Genomic DNA, 20,156 nt, shown 5'->3' on the forward strand with positions numbered 1-20,156 from the left:
AACATGATGGTAATTAGGAGGCTTTCTTCCTCAGAGGCCTCTTGTGGCTTTCCATGACTTATTGTCCATATTTTTATGGCCAGTTTATACAGGCACCCCACAAGCCCTTTACCCAACACCACTATGCCCTGCCAATTTTTTTTTTTTTTTTTTTTTTTTTGCATTTTCTTGTAGAGATGGGGCCTCACTATGTTTCCCAGGCTGGTCTCGAACTCCTGGGCTCAAGTGATTCACCTGCCTCAGCTTCTCAAAGTGCTGGGATTATAGGTGTGAGCCACTGCACCCAGCAGAGGCCCTGTTTTTATGCAGGTGTACATCTTCAACACTCAGCCAGGCAGTTTACAACCCTGCCTTAGCCTTCTCATCTTGCTTGTCCAGAGCTTCAAGGTTGGCCAGATGTGAAAGCTTAAAGCCTTCTCAAGTCTTTCCTGAGCATCCGCATAGCTCTGGTCATGTGCATGGTCTTCTAGATTCTCAGGAATATATTGGAACTTTTCAAGGCCCTTATTCTTCCAAAGCTTCTCACTCTCCAGCCTTTTCTCTCAAGCTTCTTGGGCAGTTGATTGTGTGCTCAGCTGTCATCCATTACTTCAGGCAGCAATGACAAACACATTTACCTATAAATATTGTGGAAAAATGTCCCCTGGTTAATGGCTTCAGCATTGGGACAAGGTGAAGATAAGCCTTTTGAGTTGGTTTTCTGAAAGCCACCAGACAAATAAGACCAAATATTTATTTATTTATAGTAATCGTTAACTACTTTATAAAAATGAGGTCTCTTCTCCCTCAGAACTGGTTCTAGGAATGTTGGCTGTTATTTTCAAGGATATCCCTGAGCTGAGGAGCAGGGGATGGGCCTAGGGTAAGTCAAAATGCCAGAAAGTTTGCTGTTCTTAGAGATTCAGCCTATTTTCTTTTTCTTTTTTTCTTTTTTGAGACAGAGTCTCGTTCTGTCGCCTAGGCTGGAGTGCAGTGGCGTGATCTCAGCTCACTGCAACCTCCGTCTCCCGGGTTCAAGTGATTCTCCTGCTTCGGTCTCCTGAGTAGTTGGGACTACAGGTGCCCACCACCACGCCTGGCTAAGTTTTTGTATATTTAGTAGAGATGAGGTTTTACCGCATTGGCCAGGATGGTCTCGAACCCCTGACCTCATGATCCACCTGCCTCGGCCTCCCAAAGTGTTGGAATTATAGGTATGAGCCACCGTGCCCAGCTGAGATTCAGCCTATTTTCTTAAGTAAGTGCTCCTGGGTTGCTGTAAGCTTTTGGTTAGTTTCCAGAGTTCTGAAAGAGTTAATACTGAGAGTTTTGTTAGGTTTTTCATAGTTTATGCGGAGCAGTGAACTTTTGGAGATCCCCCCCCAACAAAGAATCAGTTTTTGGTTTCATTGGTTTTTCTTTATTGCTTTTCTCTATTTCTATTTCATTGTTTTTCTCTTTTTTAGAAAATGTTATTGAGTTATTACTCTTTTGTTTATGTTTTTTTTCCTTATTCTTGCTCTCAGGTTTTTTTTTTTTTTTTTTTTTTTTTTTTTTTTTTTTTTTTTTTTTTTTTTTTTTGAGACGGAGTCTCGCTATGTCACCCAGGCTGGAGTGCAGTGGCCGGATCTCAGCTCACTGCAAGCTCTGCCTCCCGGGTTCACGCCATTCTCCTGCCTCAGCCTCCCGAGTAGCTGGGACTATAGGCGCCTGCCACCTCGCCCGGCTAGTTTTTTGTATTTTTTAGTAGAGACGGGGTTTCACCGTGTTAGCCAGGATGGTCTCGATCTCCTGACCTCGTGATCCGCCCATCTCAGCCTCCCAAAGTGCTGGGATTACAGGCGTGAGCCACCGCGCCCGGCCGCTCTCAGGTTTAATATATTTTTTTCTAGCTTCTTTTTTTTTTTTTTTTTTTTTTTTTGAGATGGAGTCTCGCTCTGTCGCCCAGGCTGGAGTGCAGTGGCCAGATCTCAGCTCACTGCAAGCTCTGCCTCCCAGGTTCACGCCGTTCTCCTGCCTCAGCCTCCCATGTAGCTGGGACTACAGGCGCCCGCCACCGTGCCTGGCTAATTTTTGTATTTTTTTTTAGTAGAGACGGGGTTTCACCGTGTTAGCCAGGATGGTCTTGATCTCCTGACCTTGTGATCCGCCTGTCTTGGCCTCCTAAAGTGCTGGGATTACAGGCTTGAGCCACCGCGCCCGGCCTCTAGCTTCTTAAAGTAGAAGCTTAGTTCATGATCCTTCTTCTTGTTTACTATAAGCGATCAAGGTTATACATTTCCCTCTAAGCACTGCATTAGCTGTGTCCCACACATTATGACATGCTTCCATTTTCATTCAATTCCAAATATGTTTAAAAGTCTTTTGTCATTTATTTTTGATCCAGGAGTCCTTAGAATTGTATTTACTTTCCAAATATTTATGAATTTTATGGGTAACTTTCTATTATGAACTTCTAGTTTAATTCCCTGAGGTCACAGAGCAAATCCAATTTATATTGGTTTTAAAGAATTGGTTAACATTTACTTATTTATTTACTGAGATGGAGTTTCATTCTTGTTGCCCAGGCTGTAGTGCAATGGTACAATCTCAGCTCACTGCAACCTCCGCCTCCCAGGTTCAAGTGATTCTCCTGCCTCAACCTCCTAAGTAGCTGGGATTACAGGCATGTGCCACCATGCCCAGCTAATTTTGTGTTTTTAGTGCAGACAGGGTTTTGCCATGTTGGTCAGACTGGTCTCGAACTCCCAACCTCAGGTGATCTGCCCCCCTCGGCCTTCCAAAGTGCTGGGATTACATGCATGAGCCACTGTGCCCAGCCTGTTAGCATTTATTTTATAGCCCAGGATATGGTCTGACTTGTTGAATGTTTTCCGTACACTTGAAACAAACATTTTCTGCTACTATTGAGTGGAGTGTTCTATAAATGTCTATCAGGTAGAGTTGGTTGATAGAGCAGTTCAGGTTTTCTGTATCCTTATTCATTTATTTGTTTACATATTTAGTCAATTACTGAGAGAGGACTGTTGAAATCTTTTTTGTTTTTTTGAGACAGAATCTCGCTCTGTCGCCCATGCTAGAGTGCAGTTGCATGATCTTGGCTCACTGCAACCTCTGCCTCCCTGGTTAAAGTGATTCTTGTGCTTCAATCTCCCAAGCGACTGGGATTACAGATATGTGCCACCACACCCGGCTAATTTTTGTATTTTTAGTAGAGATGAGGTTTTGCCATGTTGGCCAGGCTGGTCTTGAACTCCTGGCCTCAAGTGATCTGCCCACTTCAGCCTTCTAAAGTGCTACAGCCTTCTAAAGTGCTAGGATTACAGGCATGTGCCACCATGTCCGGCTTGAGTGTTGAAATCTTAACTATAATTGTGGATTTATCTATTTCTTCTTTTAGTTCTAATGGTTTTTGCTTTTTTTTGAGACGGAGTCTGGCTCTGTCGCCCGGGCTGGAGTGCAGTGGCCGGATCTCAGCTCACTGCAAGCTCTGCCTCCCGGGTTTACGCCATTCTCCTGCCTCAGCCTCCCGAATAGCTGGGACTACAGGCGCCCGCCACCTCGCCCGGCTAGTTTTTTTGTATTTTTTTTTAGTAGAGACGGGGTTTCACCGTGTTAGCCAGGATGGTCTCGATTTCCTGACCTCGTGATCCGCCCGCCTCGGCCTCCCAGAGTGCTGGGATTACAGGCTTGAGCCACTGCGCCCGGCCGGTTTTTGCTTTTTACATTTTTAGTTTTGTTATTAGGTATATACACATTTAGAATTGCTCTGTCTTCTTTATGAATTGAATTCTTTAAGTTTTGTCCTCGTTTATTCCTGATCATATTTCTTTGTCTTAAGTCTTTCTGGTAGTGTTTTCGTGGCACACGTTTTTCCACTTTTTAAATTTTTAATCATTGGTATCTGGTAAATCAAAGAAACTCAGAGATCATGGAGAGGAAGTTGCTAAGGATGATCTCAAGTACCTAACTAATGTAATTAAATGGAGAGTAAAATCAGTCATGGAGATAGAAATAGGCGTATGAGGGGAAAAAATTTTGAGCTTTTGATTTGTTCTGTTTCCAGTCGTAGATATATAATAAAGATGTAAGTAAAGTGAGTCAAGTCGTGGAAGAGAGATATGCTGGGAGATAGACATTTGCAAGTCAGTGGGAATAAAGAACAAAGGATCAAAGACAAAATCTTGAGAATATTGAAAGTTCTTGGAAGGAAGAGAAACCAGCAAAAGAGACTGAAAAAAAGAGTGAGTTATCTGAGTATAAAAGAGAAAAGAGAAATAATGCTGACTCATGTGCTAAGAACACAGAAAAGTTTTAAAAAGGTAGAAATGGTCAGAGACTTTCAAAATCCAGAAATATTGGGCAAATTGAGGTCATTGGAAACGATTTTCAGAGCGGTTTCAGAGTAGCAATAAAGAGGTGAAACCAGATTGAATTGGACATGGGAATAAATGGTTGATGATGCAATATTGATGTAGATTACTTTAAAATCAACTTAAACAAGGCCGGGCGCGGTGGCTCAAGCCTGTAATCCCAGCACTTTGGGAGGCCGAGACGGGCGGATCACAAGGTCAGGAGATCGAGACCATCCTGGCTAACATGGTGAAACCCCGTCTCTACTAAAAATACAAAAAAACTAGCCGGGCGAGGTGGCGGGCGCCTGTAGTCCCAGCTATTCGGGAGGCTGAGGCAGGAGAATGGCGTAAACCCGGGAGGCGGAGCTTGCAGTGAGCTGAGATCCGGCCACTGCACTCCAGCCTGGGCGACAGAGCAAGACTCCGTCTCAAAAAAAAAAAAAAAAAAAAAAAAAAAAAAAAATCAACTTAAACAACTTTGACAGTGAGTGGAAGGAGAAAGAAAGGAAGAAAAGAAGGCAAAATGAATAATGCCCTTTACTCCCTTCTCACCTGGCTAACTCCCATCTCTCTTCCAACATTCAGTCTTCTATCAGAAAGCTTTAGGCGATCTTTCATTCTGAATTGGTGTGATCTGTAGCACTCCATATATACATTCACCATGGTACTTATCACAATGTATGTCTTTACTTTTCCTACTAGATGGTACTTGAGAACAGGCACTATCTACTTTTTTTTTTTTTTTGAGAGAAGTCTTGCTCTTCTCCCCCAGGCTGGAGTGCAATGGTGGGATCTCGGCTCACGGCAACTTGCTCCCGGGTTCAAACGATTCTCCTGCCTCAGCCTCCCAAGTAGCTGGGATTACAGGTGCCTGCCACCACGCATGGCTGATTTTTTGTATTTTTAGTGGAGAGGGGGTTTCACCATATTGGCCAGGTTGGTCTCAAACTCCTGTCCTCAGGTGATCAGCCTGCTTCGGCCTCCCAAAGTGTTGGAATTACAGGCATGAGCCACCGTGCCCGGTTGGAGAACAGGGACTATCTTTGTAACTCCAATGCCAAATTGGCATCATGTGGGGCACATAGTAGGTGGTGAATTCAGGTTTAATGAATGACTAATAGACCGACTTAGATATATGTAGGTTGAAAAGAAGGAGCCAGTGGTGAGAAAGAGATTAAACATACAGAAAGGAGATTTGGAATGTCATTGAAACAGTCTTAAGGTCGGCCAAAGTGGATGGGATTCAGATCACAGGTGCAGTCATTGGTTGTAAAAATGAGCAAATGATATGTGCACATCTCAGACTGGCATGGAAATATGAGAAGATGAAGGAATTGGTACTAACGGTTATAGCTGCTTCTTCCTCTTCTTTTTTCCTTGTAAAGAAGGGTGGTGGTGCAGAGAGTAGGGAGGCAAAAGGAAGAGGAACAGAGTCTTTAGGATAAAGGCAAAGACTTGGAATGAATATTTTGGGGAATGAAAAAGAACTCCAATCACAAAAAGATAAAGGAATTGCCAACCGTTGATAACAACCTCAGCTGAAATTGGAAACTGTAGCGAGTGGCTTGGAGAGTTCTAGTGACATACATATTTTTTTCTTTCTTTTAGCCAGAGGCAAACTCCAGATTTTCGAACCTGAGGGGATTTTAAAAAGATTGATACTGGCTTGGGAGCTTTTTGGGTTGGGAGCTTGCCGTGTAGATGTGTTACAGAAAGGCGCTCAAGGGAAGGAAATTCGTCTTAGAAAGAAGTAAGGGATATGTCTCAGAGAATGAGATGTTGCTGTGGGTATATAAAATGATAGACCGTGAATAGGTAAGGAAAGAAGGTGCTAGGCTATGGTATCTCTCCATCCCTTCACCACTCCACGTAAGTTTGTACTACGGCGGGGCGGAGGCAGGGAGGATCACACTCTCCCGGTGTGGCGTGGCTATACCAACTCTCACAAAATCTAGAAGGTGACAGAGCTAGCGTACAAGAAGTCGTCTTTAGTGGAGAGGCTTGAGGTCTCTGCAGTGACGGGGATGGCAGCGTGACCCCTTAATCTTCAACTACAGGCCAGTCCCAGTTGCCCCAAAGGGGTTAGAATCTAAGGGGGTAGTCTCCCCTCCCCCTAGAAGCGGGAGACGGCCTGGCCCGGAAGCTTCTTTGCTGACCCGGAAGCAAAGCTGTGCCGCTGAGGCGCCGCCGTGGAGCCGCCTTGGAGCCACCGCCCCCTCGCCGCTTCGCCGCTGCGTTGGGGAACCGGGACCGCGGCGGCGCCGGGTTGCCCTGATGATCCCGGGCGGGCGGTGGCGGCGGCAGAGGCGGCGGGAGGATGACCTCTTACCGGGAGCGGAGTGCCGATCTGGCCCGTTTCTACACTGTTACCGAGCCCCAGCGACACCCGAGGGGCTACACAGTATATAAGGTCACCGCCCGGGTGAGTGCGGGTGTCGGGCTGGGATAGGAGCTTGGATTGGGTCCTGAGGATCTGGGGTGGGGACCCTGGTGTGAGGGTACCTGACTCTGGCTCAGAGCCGATGGTGGGACTGGGTGCTGCGCCTACTGGCGGGACTTGCGTGTCGGAGGTTGGGATTTCTGGAGTAGTGGCTGAGTGTGGTATGCCCAGGGCTTCACGGTAGTAGGTCGTGGTAGAGTCTTCTTTCTGGGGGTGGGGTAGTCAGTGGTTGATGGTTTTAAATTGATGACTCAGTTCCCATGCCGTTTGGACTTTCTCTTCTGAGTTCGCAATTTGCACAAGTGGTTTTGCTTGCTCCAGGAAGATAATGCAGATTTAAAAGTGTTAATTTATGTGTTCTTTGGCTTATGTAATATAAGTTGTTTTTTCTCTTGACCTTTATCAGGTTTGCTGTGAGGTAGACAGACTCTTGGGACAGATGTCAGTGTTAGGCCACCAACCTAGGAGCTGTGGATCCGAGCTTTGTCAAACCCTTAACTTTTTCACGTTTTTCAGTAGGAGACGTGAAAAAGATCTGCTGAGGGTGGCTTGTGTGAGCTACCATGAGGGCACATTTTAAAGTTGGGAGGCTCCTTTACATCGACTAACTGGTCCAATTTTTAGTAACCACTTTATGTTTCATTGCTTTTGCCTTGAGTTTTAAAGAGAGTCTGCATCTTCTAGGAAAGTAAGAATAAATTAAAATTAAATAAGTATATATGTATGTGACGTATGTGTGCATGAATATGTGTATAGCAGGCATTTTGTACACATCACCCAATTTAATTCTCATTTTAATGATGAGGAAACAGATTAAAGGAAGTTTAGTAACTTACCCAACTTTACATTGCAAGGCAGTAGCAGATCTGCCTGGGATCCGGAACCAGTTTTGCCTGACTCCAAGTTATATAAAATGTTAAGAATTAACTTTATCATTATCAATTTTTAAAGAGGAGAGGTACAGATTAAGTAATAATAGTTCAATATACATTTGGAGGATGTAAAGTAGGCCTTCAGAAGAATCTTTTTTTTTTTTGAGACAGAGTTTTGTTCTTGTTGCCCAGGCTGGAGTGCAATGGCTTGACCTTGGCTCACTACAACCTCTGCTTCCCAGGTTCAAATGATTCTCCTGCCTCAGCCTCCCGAGTCGCTGGGATTACAGGCATGTGCCACCATGCCCGGCTAATTTTTTGTATTTTTAGTAGAGACCCTGTTTCTCCATTTTGCTCGGGCTGATCTCGAACTCCTGACCTCAGGCCATCTGCCCGCCTTGGCCTCCCAAAGTGTTCATGCCGGTGGCGTGAGCCGCCGCTCCCAGCCTGAGAAGAATCTTAAAGGTTAAATAGATTTAGATCAGTTTGGGGCATGGGAGTAGCACGTGGTGTATGGAAATGGTGCACAGTTCAGATAAATGTGAGAAGGAGGTATGGATGAACATGTCTGTATAAGGATAATGAGAAGATCCGACCTGCTGTTGCCAATTGCTGTAAGGAGAATAGAGGGAAGTTTGTTGCTCCCTTTTTGCACAGAAGGTTGTTATATGGGTGGAATGTTAGTTTCAAGTTGTGTAAGAAATTTTGTGAGATTGAGGGGCCCTTATTATACCACTCTTAAAACCTTTCTAGTCATTGGGCCCTTTGAAATTCCAGACTTAGTTTCCTAACACGTAGTGTATGAAATCAGAACAGTTTTCAATATATGTAATGTTTCTCTCACAGCATCCTACTTATCCCTTAATTTAACAAGAAAGTTATATTGTATTTAGTTGCATGTCTATGTCTCTTAGTGGATTTAGAGCAGTTCTCTACCATTGACATTTGTTTCTGCTTATATCGAATAATAGATAAAAGAAGATGCATGTTCATGGCACACAGTGCCTGAAAAACATTGTTGAATGTTTTCCTCTTCATTGTACGCAGCATACCCAATAAATGTTTAGATCCACGCACTAAATACTGTGAGGGACATAAGGCTGAATAAAACATGGATCTTTCTTTCAAGGATACACGTAGTAGAAGAGAGTTTAGTATACTTAAAGAAATGTGATATAACACAGGAAGTTCCAGCAGACACTACAGAAAAGGGCTGTGGGAAGACAGATTGCTTCTGGATCAAGAGATTGGGGAATATGTACCAATCAAGATAGTTGAAAGAGGGGAAGAATCCAGAAAAGGAGAGGGTGTGAAAGGTAGACAGTTGAAAGGGCAGAGTCCATAAAGACCTGGAGGTGTGAATGTGTGTGGAACTTGAATTGGAAGCACTGAGTATAATTATTTGTATTGTTACTTTACAAAAGGAAAGGTTAACCAAATGCAGATTTTTTTTCCCCCAAGGTGTAGTCTCGCTCTCTTGCCCAGGCTGGAGTGTAGTGGCATGATCTCAGCTTACTGTAACCCCGCCTCCTGGGTTCAAACGATTCTCCTGTCTCAGCCACTCAAGTAGCTGGGGTTACAGGCGCCCGCCACCATACCTGGCTAATTTTTCTATTTTTTGTAGAGACGAGGTTTCGCCATGTGGGCCAGTCCGTCTCGAACTCCTGACCTCGGGTGATCCACCCGCCCCAGCCTCCCAAAGTGCTGGGATGACAGGTGTGAGCCACCGCACCAGCCAAATTCAGATCTTAAATATCTGAAGCTGTGACCTATTTACTGAACTAAGTTTTGACAATATAAACTAGAAGATAAAGTAGCACATTGCCTTAGAACTAACCAAATTTATATATATGCGTATTACATATTGCTGTGGTTATTTGAACTTGAAAATTGCACACACTGCCTTTTTTCTTCCCGTATATGTTTATGTCTTCATTTATTGCTTATGTTACCCATTTTGTTTTTAAAATGTAACGTCTGAGAGTCAACATGGAGGCATACTTTCAAAATAACTGTGCTTAGTATTATAAAATATTTCTTGAGAGTTAAGGAGAAAAACACCTTTTTTCAGGATAATTAACTAGGTAAATAGTGCTCTCCTGAGAGAACTTCATGAGATAAAAATTAAGAATGGCTTCTGTATATTTTCTACTACTGGTTTACTTCTAGCTTCAAGGAACAATTTTCTATATTTTTAATCCTTGCAGGGTTATTTCTGTAGGAGTAGAGTTTTAATCATTGGAAGTACCAGTGTTAAATTTTGGATAGCAAAAGAGCTTTTTCATCTTCTTAAATCTCCTGTGTGCTTTTTTGCAGTTCTCTGAAACCTGGCAAGCTTAGATGATTTTGAGGCCAGTTACAAGCATACTAACAGATTCCACAGTTAAACTCTGTATTATTTTTTAATTTTTATCTAGAATAAGTACCTCTATTCAGAATTGGAAAGTTATTTCATAAGTTCCCTTTGATTCTTTAGTTGAAGGAGACACAAGTGTACGAGAACCATCAGCAGTGTTTTCAGTTATTTCATGCTAAGTGTACAAAATTCTCATATTGTAGTATAGATTTCTCAGCAACAGTAGGTGAATGGCAGTTCTTGCCTGTATTCATTTCGTGAGTATAAAAATTATGTTTTTATTCTCGAAAGACAGTGCTGCAGTATAACTTATTTTGTTTACATTGAGTCATAATTTACATACAGTAAAATTCACCCATTTTAAGTGTCCAATTTGATGAGTTTTGACAAATGTATACAGTTGTGTAACTACACCGTGTTCATCACTGCACAAGTTTCCTCATGTTCCTTTACAGTCAGTCACTCCCTCTCATCCCATATCTCTAGGCAACCACTGGTTTGCTTTCAGTCATTGTAGATTGGGCTGCATTTTCTAGAGTTTTGTATACAAGGCATCATACAGTATGCACTTTTTTTTTTTTGGTCTGGCTTATTCCACTCAGTATGATTATTTGAGATTTATCCATGTTGTTTTGTGTTTCATTCCATTTTATTGCTGACTCATATTCCATTGTGTGGTTATACTACATTTTATCTGTTCACCTGTTGGATATTTGGGTTGTTTCCAGTTTTTGGATATTATGAATACAGCTATTATGAACATTCATATACAAGTCTTTGTATGGACATACGGTTTTATTTCTCATGATACCACATGCCTTTGTTTATGTAGCTTTATACTAAGTTTTGAAATCAGGTACTCTAAGTACTCTAACTTTCTTTCTCAAAATTGTTTTGGCTATTCTCGATTGTTTGCATTTGTGTATAAAATTTAGAATCAGCTTGTCTGGTTTCTCCAAAAATACCTGTCCAGGTTTTTGATTGGGATTATATTGAGAATGTAGATCAATTTCAGAAGAATTGATATCTTAACAGTATTGTCTCTGAGCCATGAACATATATATCTCCCCTTTTATTTAGCTCTTCAGCATGAGCAGTGCTTTGTAATTCTCAGAGTACAGTCTTGCACATATTTATTTTTGTTAATTGATCTTTTTCAGAGATGGAGGTTTCACTGTATTGCCCAGGCTCGAGTGCAGTGACGCAGTCATAGCTTACTGCTGGTGGAACTCTTGGGCTCGAGTGTTACTCCCTCCTCATTCTGCCACCTGGGATTGTGGGCACAAGCTACCTCATTGGCTTTGCACATATTTAAAGTATTTTGAGTCTATTTTGAAACCAGGAGAATGTATAAATCCTCATTTTATTATACATAGCTAGTGTTTGTTGAGTAATAACAGTAGACACTTACATGGCGCTGAGTCAAGCAGTTTATATTAAATTAAGACGTTTGTCACAGGGGCCCAGTGAGTAGGTGCCGTTATCATTTCCACATTTTCAGTGAGGAAGTTGAGGCACAGAGACATTTAGTAACTTGTCCAGGGTCATCTAGCCAGCAAGTGGTAGAGTCTACATTTGAACCCAGGTAGACTGGTCCCAATCACAGTGCTTTTAATCCTAATGCAATGCTGCCGAATACCTGTATTATAAAACACTTTTCATTAGGTGCTGTGAGTGTGCATATGGGGACACCTATGTGTCCCCACAAGGGCATTACTATAGTTTGGCAAAAGTGATGGATACACATGAATAATAAGTGACTGTGATGATGTGAACAAAGGGGAGTAAGGGAATTAATGGGAAGTACTGAGCTTCACTTAAGTCTGAAAAATTACCATTTCCAAAGCTTCAAATCAAAACACTATTTATATTGCTTGGAGGGAACCTGTCCTCAATTCCTGACCATATTCTTGAGTAGCCTGCTTGTGCCTGGGAAAGGAATTATTTGTAGTTTCCAAATTAGGCTAGAACACTATGTTCTTCCATATCTCTCTGTTAGATGCCATTTTCCCTGTCTGGAATACTCTTTCCTTTTGTCTTGGCAATCTCTGCTCATCTCATCTCAGGTGTCAGCTATACCCTGTGTTCCAGAAGCTTTTTTTTTTTTTTTAGGCGTTGCTCTCTGTATGTCTTGTATCTCCTCCATTATCATAATGTACTTGTTTGACACCTCTTCTTATGGCAGACTCTATTCTTTTTTGAGAGTCTCACTCTGTTGCCCAGGTTGGAGTGTAGTGGGATGATCATGGCTCACTCTAGCCTTGACTTCACAGGCTCAAGCCATCCTCCCATCTCAGCCTCTCTAGTAGCTGGAACTACAGGTACATGCCCCCCTGCCTGACTAATTTTTGTAGTTTTTTAAGAGACAGGGTTTCACCATGTTGCCCAGACAGATCTTGAACTCCTGAGCTCAAGCGATCCAGCCGCCTCGGCCTCCCAAAGTGCTGGAATTACAGGCCTGAACCACCGTGCCTGGCCGACTCTGTCTTTTTAACTGTGTATTCTTGGTGCCTAGCACAGAGCCTGGACTATAGTAGGGATTTGAGGGTAGGCTGGAAGGAGGCAGCTCTTTGCTTTTCAAGTGTTGATTTTTAAATTAACATACAATAAAATTGACTTATTCTGTTGTATAATTCTTTGAATCTTAACACGAGTTTAAATTCATTTACCACCATAATCAAGAAACAGAAGTTTCATCATCCCAAAAAACTCCTTCATGCTGTCTCTTTTTCATACCCTTCCCCCTACCCCTTATACCCTGGCAAGCAGTGATCTATCTCTACAACTATACTTCTGTCTTTTTGAGAATGTCATGTAAATAGAATCATACAGTATTTAGCCTTTTGAGACTGATAATTTGCCTATTTTTTTTTCTTTGGGTTGTTTGTTTTCTTACTCTTGAGTTTTGAGAGTTCTTTATGTTCTGGGTATCTTTTTTGGGGGGTCAGATATGACATTTGCAAATGTTTTCTCCTGATCTAGAGCATATCTTTTCATTCTCTTAAGTACCTTTTTTTTTTTTTCCCTTTGAGACAGAGTCCCTCTGTTGTCCAGGCTGGAGTGCAGCGGCATGGTCATGGCTCACTGTAGCCTTAACCTTCTGAGCTCAAGCAATCCTCCCACCTCTCAGTCTCCTGAGTGGCTGGGACTACAGGCATGTGCCATTGTGCCCGGCTAATTTTTGTATTTTTTTAAATAGAGACCCAGTTTCACCATGTTGCCCAGGCTGGTCTCAAACTCCTGGTCTCAAGCAATCTGCCTGCCTTGGCCTTCCAAAGTGCTGGGATTACAGATGTGCACCTGGCCTTTTTTTTTTTTTCAGAGATGGGGTCTCGCTGTGTTGCCAAGGCTGGAATGCAGTGACTATTTGCAGGTGTGATGATAGTGTGCAACAGCCTCGACCTCCTAGGCTCAAGCGATACCCACCTCAGCCTTCCAAGTAGCTACGACTACAGGTATGCCACCGCACCCAGACAGTATCTTTTGCAAAGCACAATTTGTAATTTTGGTGAAGTCCAGTTTATCAATTCTTTCTTTGGTGAACCATGCTTTTAGTGTCATACCTAAAATCTCTGCCCAACCTGAGGTTACAAATATTTTTCCCAATGTTTTCTTCTAGATAACTTACTGCTTTGCATTTTATATTTTGCTCTATGACCCATTTTGAGGTTTTTTTTTTTTTTTTTTTTTTGTGTAAGGTGTAAGGTTTGGGTGAAGGTTCTGTTTTTGCCCCTGGTTGTCCCATTGCAACAAAGCACCATTTGTTCAAGAGACTAACCTTTCTTCATTGAATTGCCTTTACTCCTTTGCCAAAAGTCAATTGACTATATATATATGTGTAAAGCTGTTTCCGGATTCTCTTATTTTGTTCCATACCATACTATATTGATTATTATAGCTTTATACTAAATCTTAAAATTAGACAATATTGTTTCTCCAATTTTATTCTTTTTCAGAATTATTTTGACTACTCTAGTTCCTTTGCTTTTTCATATATATTTTAGAATCAGTTTATCTATAGCTACAAAAAATCCTTTTGGGATTTGATTAGGAATGCATTAAATCTGTAGATCACTTTAGGGAAAAATGGACATCTTTTCTATGTTGAATCTTCAAATCTATGAACACAGTATGTCTTGCAATTTATTTGTGTTCTCTGATCTCTATCAGCATTTTGTAGTTTTGAGCAAATTGATTCTCTATATGTTTTGTTAGATTTATTCCTCACTATTTTGTATTTTTGTAGCTATTGTCAATAGTATTTTCAAAAATTTTGGTTTTGAGCTTTTCTTTGCTAGTATATAGAAATTTGGTTCATTTTTGTGTTGCCCTTATATCATGTTGACCTTTCAAACTGACTTACTAGTTCTAAGACTTTTTAGTAGAATTCTTGTTTTTTTCCTGCATAGACAATCTGTGTTGTCTGCCAAAAGGCATAGTTTTATTTATTCTTTCCAATGTGTATGTCTTTTATTTCTTTTCCTTGCTTTATTACACTGGCTAGGTACTTCTAGTCCGCAGTCTTGAATAGGAGTGGTGAGAGTAGACTTCCTTGCCTTGTTCCTGATATTAGGAGGAAAGCATTCAGTCTTTTATCCTCTAGTATAATTTTCACAGTAGAGTTTTCGTATATGGGAGGCTGCATGTTTTATTTATTTTTATATATATTTTTTGAGACAGAGTCTCACTCTGTCATCCAGGCTGGAATGCAGTGGCGCTATCTCAGCTCACTGCAGCCTCCACCTTCTGGGTTCAAGTGAGTCTCCTGCTTCAGCCTCCCGAGTAGCTGGGATTACAGGCATGTGCCACCACACCCGGCTATTTTTTTTGTATTTTTGGTAGAGACAGGGTTTTGCCATGTTGGCCAGGCTGGTCTCCAACTCCTGGTCTCAGGTGATCCGCCCACCCCAGCCTCCCAAAGTGCTGGGATTACAGGCGTGGGCCACTGCGCCCAGCCTGCATGTTTTAATTTTTAGTTTTGTTAGCTTTTAAATTTTAAAGTAATATATAGTCATACACATTTCAAGCAATAATTTAAGTCACTTTAAAGGAAAAAAAAGAACCTACTGAATTTTAAATCCTTAACCTGTTAGGATTACTAACAAATGTCTGGTATTAAAGCAGTGGGAATTGTTAGATTTCAGTCGTTAAATCAGTAGCTTCTTGAAGATTTCTTGAATAAATACTTAGTTTTGGCTTAATCTGGAGATATTTTCAACAAACAAAATAATCATAAGGATATGGAGGGCAATTAGTTTGTTGTAAAATATATTTATGCTTAAAATTTTTCAAAACTGGCTCTCAAGGTGTCTTGTGTTTTCTAGCGTTTAGTTTTATTCTACTGTTCCTTTGTTTTTGACTTGTAATATTGTTTAGTAGAAAACTATCTAATATACCAAAAATTTCAATAAATGGAACTTAAAAATGTAAATCATTCCGATTTCATCTTGTTTGTTGACAACTTGATCTCAGATATTAAGATTTTATGTTAAACTGCAAACTTTCTTTAACATTAAGGATTTTGATTTTCCTTGAACCTTGATTGGAAAATAGTTTAGAATATTGCTATAACTGGTAAAACTTGAGGTGAGAAAAATAACTTTAGCAAACATTATTGAGTATCTAGAGATAATTTGCAGTTTTAGCTTCTTTATTCTCCCTGAGATTTTGGGATTTTAATAATATAGAAAGCCACAACTCCTTACCGTCTTTGGCGGTTTGGACTTTTATAACAAGATACTGTAGACTAGATGGCTTCAACAATAGACGTTTATTTCCCACTGTTCTGAAGGCTGAAGGCTGGGAAGTCCAAGACCAAGATGCCAGCAGATTTCTTCCTGATTTGCATGCAGCTGCCTTCTTGCTGTATGGTCTCATGGCTGAGAGAGATCATTGTCTTTTTCTTGTAAGGGCAGTAATCCCATCATGAAGGTCCCACCCTCATGACCTGATTACCTCTGGAAGGCCTCACATCCAAATCCATCACCTTGGGGATTAGAGTTTCAACATGAAATTCAGTATGAATTTTAGGGGGAACACAAACATTCAGTCTGTAGTACTTTTGACATAATGCTTTCATGAAAACTTGTTAGAAAGGTGAATGTCTAAAATTTGTCCCATGGACTTATCTATCTTATATGGGAGTTCTGTCACTCCAGAGAACTAAAAATTATAAAATGTCTAATTATGGTTTGTGCAGGTATTGCCTCTTGGGTCCAGACTGCCTGGCTGGTGGGTAATAACCAGCCCAAATATTCTTGCCAACCAGTGCCACCTGTGGCTCTGCAGGGAAAAGCGGGAGAGAGGAACTGAGATACAGGTGGTCGTGAAAGGGAGGTTGAGTTTGGTAAGGTAGCAATTGCCTATGTGAGTTGGGTGCTTTGACCTACTTTTCCTGCAAGACTTGTTTTTTTGTTTTTAAATGTATGAAGTACAGTTTAAATATATCAGTATGTTTACATGAAAAGTATGGATTTTATGAAAGTTAATGTCTGAAAATCAGGACTGCTTGTATTATAGTGATGAATGTGCCACTTGGTGTACCTAATCACCACAAGGAGAAATATTCAGAATAGTGTAGCCTTCCATTTCTGCGTATTGTACTATTCCTGTCCCACATTCAGAGATTGATATCTTTGGAAAATGAAGAGTGGACATGTTTTCCATGTTTGATTATTTGTACCTTGACATTTAGTGTAATTACTAAGTATTACTTTTGTCACTTTTTTTTCTTAACTCTGCTACCCTAAACTAGCAGCTGAACAGTGATAGTGAAGTAGCCCTCAGAAGACTTGATTACAATACTTGGCTCATGAAAGTAGCTTCTTAAATTTTATATTTAACTTCTTATCAATACTGGTTTCTAAAGGGGCTTGTTTTATCTTTTTTTTTCCTAGGAAATATTATAAGATTGAATAATTTTTGTAGTTTTGTTTTCTAGTACAGGTTGAGAATCCCTATTCTGAAAGTTTGAAATCCAAACTGCTCCAAAATCTGAAACTTTTTGAGTGTCAAAATGATGCTACAAATGTAAAATTTCACACTTGACATCATGTGATAGGTTGTAGTCATGCAAACAATTATTAAAAATACTGTATAAAATTACTTTTGGGCTATGTATATAAAAGTATATATGAAACAAATAAATTTTGTGTTTAGCCTTGGGTCATATCCCCAAAATATTTCATGTATGTGCAAATATTCCAAAATCCAAAAAAAAAATGAGACTAATCTGAAACAATTCTTGTCTCATGCATTTTGGAAAAAGGATATTCCACCTGTAGCTATTATTTGTTAGTCTTAACAAAGAATACAGCTTTTTGTATATGTCTGAGTTAACAGAGTGATTTCTAATCATCGTTATGGTGATAGTGGTAATCAGATAAGAGAGTGCTTTTGAATCTTTTTTTTTTTTTTTTTTTGGGACGGAGTCTCGTTCCGTCGCCAGGCTGGAGTACAGCCGTGTGATCTCGGCTTACTGCAACCTTCGCCTCCCGGGTTCAAGCCATTCTCCTGCCTCAGCCTCCCCAGCAGCTGGGACTGCAGGCACGCCCCACCACACCCAGCTAATTTTTGTATTTTTAGTAGAGACAGGGTTTCACCGTGTTGGCCAGGATGGTCTCGATCTCTTGACCTTGTGATCTGCCAGCCTCGGCCTCCCAAGGTGCTGGGATTACAGGTGAGCCACCGCACCTGGCCAAGACAGTGCTTTTGACTTTTAAGGAAACCTGGAGATATTTATTAAGAAGAAGATAGAATAAGTTAGCATACTGGAAACGATTTCAGAGACCCAGTGACAATGTGACCTGTTGATTGTTACGGAACTGACTTAGGCCAAGCCTCAAAGTCTGATCTTTGTTTTCAGAATAGGCAAGGGGGCTGACTTTGGGTCTTTTATTTTACTTTGGTTTAGTACTGAGCTGGCAGAACAAGCAGTTCATGGGCAGTGCCAACACCATTATTAAGACCCCATTCATTTTAGTTCCAAGCCCCTTGTTTTTTTTTCTGCTTTTCCAAAGTGGTTCTTCAATTTCTGTATTTTAGTTGACTTATAAGACACAGGTTTTACCTAACTGTAATGCCTATAGGCATTTTGTCAGAGATATTTTGTCAGGAATATTACCTGAATACTTGGAATTTCAATCTTGAGGAGAGCCAGTTGACTTATGTTCTAGAGAGAGCACTTTGGAGTCATGGAGTTGTGAGATCTGGTCCTGCCTCTGTTATTTGATTGAGTCTATTTTCTAGGTCTTTGGTTATTTCATCTTACCAAGCATGGTTGTTGTGATTATTGAATAAAGTAGAGTATTTAATTTCTTAGCACAATAAGAGATAGTTACTTTTGCTGTGAGACAATTGTTTTTCTAAATTCATAATTTGCTGTTCATGAACATAGGCAGATGGACTACAAAAATTGTGGTAGTATTTCTCTAGTGCTTCAAATTTTAGTAGGTGTTGTACTAAATAAATAATGAGATTGATAATAATAATAAATAACATAAAAATAAAAAGTTTATTGGCTAGATGTCTTTGGGAAATATTATGTATCTTCCTTTTGGGGATTTACTAGGCATATTAGTGTATTAAAGGTTTGAAGAATTATTCTGTAAACAACATTCCCTTCTTAAACAGAGGTAAACTGAATTGATTATTAAGCCCTTCCTGTGAGATCACTGATTTTAAAGAATACTGGTATTCCATGTAACATGGTTTGTGAAGCACTGCTGTTGGGTAATACTTTTTAAAAATTTTTTGTATTTTTAGTAGAGGGTAAAGTAATACTTTTTAAGATGACTTGGTGATAAATTTCTAAAAAGCAAGAAGCTTTTCAAGATACATAGTACTAACTGAGTCCGTGGCAGTTAATGCTTGCAGTGGAAATTTGTGAACTTTATTTTTATTTTTATTTATTTATTTTGGGACGGAGTTTTACTGTCACCCAGGCTGGACTGCAGTGACGCGATCTTGGCTCTCTGCAACCTCCACCTCTCTGGTTCGAACAGTTCTAGTGCCTCAGCCTCCTGAGTAGTTGGGACTACAGGTGCGTGCCACCGCACCTGGCTCATTTTTATATTTTTGGTAGAGGCAGGGTTTCACCTTGTTGGCCCGGCTAGTCTTGAACTTGTGACCTCAGGTCATCCACCTGCCTTGGCCTCCCAGAATGTTGGGATTATAGGCGTGAGCCACTGGGCCTGGCCAAATTTGTGAACTTTTTTTTTTTGAGACAGTTTCGCCCTTGTTGCCCAGGCTGGAGTGCAATGGTGCGATCTCAGCTCACTGCAGCCTCCACCTTCCAGGTTCAAGCGATTCTCCTGCCTCAGTCTCCCTAGTAGCTGGGATTATAGACGGATGCTGCAACACCTAGCTAATTTTTGTATTTTTAGTAGAGATGGGGTTTCACCATGTTGGTCAGGCTGGTCTCAAACTCCTGACTTCAGGTGATCCTCCCACCTTGGCCTCCCAAAGTGCTGAGATTACAGGCACGAGCCACCGTGCCCGGCCTTTGTGAACTTTTCTTTTTTTGAGATGGAGTCTCGCTCTTTTGCCCAGGCTGGAGTGCAGTGGTGTGATCTCAGCTCACTGCAAGCTCCGCCTCCCAGGTTCATGCCATTCTCCTGCCTCAGCCTCCTGAGTAGCTGGGACTACAGGCACCCGCCACCACACCTGGCTAAGTTTTGTATTTTTAGTAGAGATGGGATTTCACCATCTTGGCCAGGCTGGTCTTGAACCCTTGACCTCGTGATCCACCCACCTTAGCCTCCCAAAGTGCTGGGATTACAGGCTTGAACCACCACGCCCGGCCCTTTGTGAACTTTTAATGAAAACAATCACTGTTTTAAATTCCAACTTTTGTGGACTTTATTGGTTGAACTTTATGACAAACTCTCTTGAAATTTTTCCAGAGAAAAATTACTGAGTGCTAACTCAGTTTTATTCATTGTCAGTATGGTTATATTCTTCCCTCTGATTTCTGATTGATATTCTTATTTTTCATTAACTTTTCAGTCACGGAAGATAATTACACAGAAAGAATTGTTACTCATGGATGTTTGCACTCAATTCACATTATCCTAACCATTTTGTGGTTTTGGTTTCCATTTTGGGGGACACATTTGTAAAGTATTTAAATGAGATGACACATTTGGGAATACTGA

The 20,156-nt window shown here is 41.0% G+C and overlaps 1 protein-coding gene across 15 annotated transcripts in view; it reads left to right on the forward strand.

Annotated features, from left to right (window-relative positions):
* Positions 1-6,486: 6,486 nt before the first annotated feature.
* Positions 6,487-20,156, forward strand: part of LOC105493536 (ribosomal protein S6 kinase C1) — a 212,305-nt gene continuing 198,635 nt past the window's right edge. For 7 of the 15 annotated variants that reach the window (XM_011761239.3, XM_011761245.3, XM_024796495.2 and 4 more), the window contains exon 1: positions 6,487-6,756. Coding sequence is in view for 5 of the 15 variants with exons in the window: in XM_011761234.3 (XP_011759536.1) it covers positions 6,652-6,756 (105 nt within the window). In the remaining 10 variants the exon portion in view is untranslated. Of the gene's footprint in view, positions 6,757-13,324; positions 13,458-20,156 lie in introns of all 15 variants that reach the window. The other 8 variants (XR_011614076.1, XR_011614078.1, XR_011614083.1 and 5 more) reach the window with 4 other exon arrangements.

This window comes from Macaca nemestrina, chromosome 1, assembly GCF_043159975.1.
Source record: "Macaca nemestrina isolate mMacNem1 chromosome 1, mMacNem.hap1, whole genome shotgun sequence".
In the NCBI taxonomy this organism is placed as follows: Eukaryota; Metazoa; Chordata; class Mammalia; order Primates; family Cercopithecidae; genus Macaca; species Macaca nemestrina.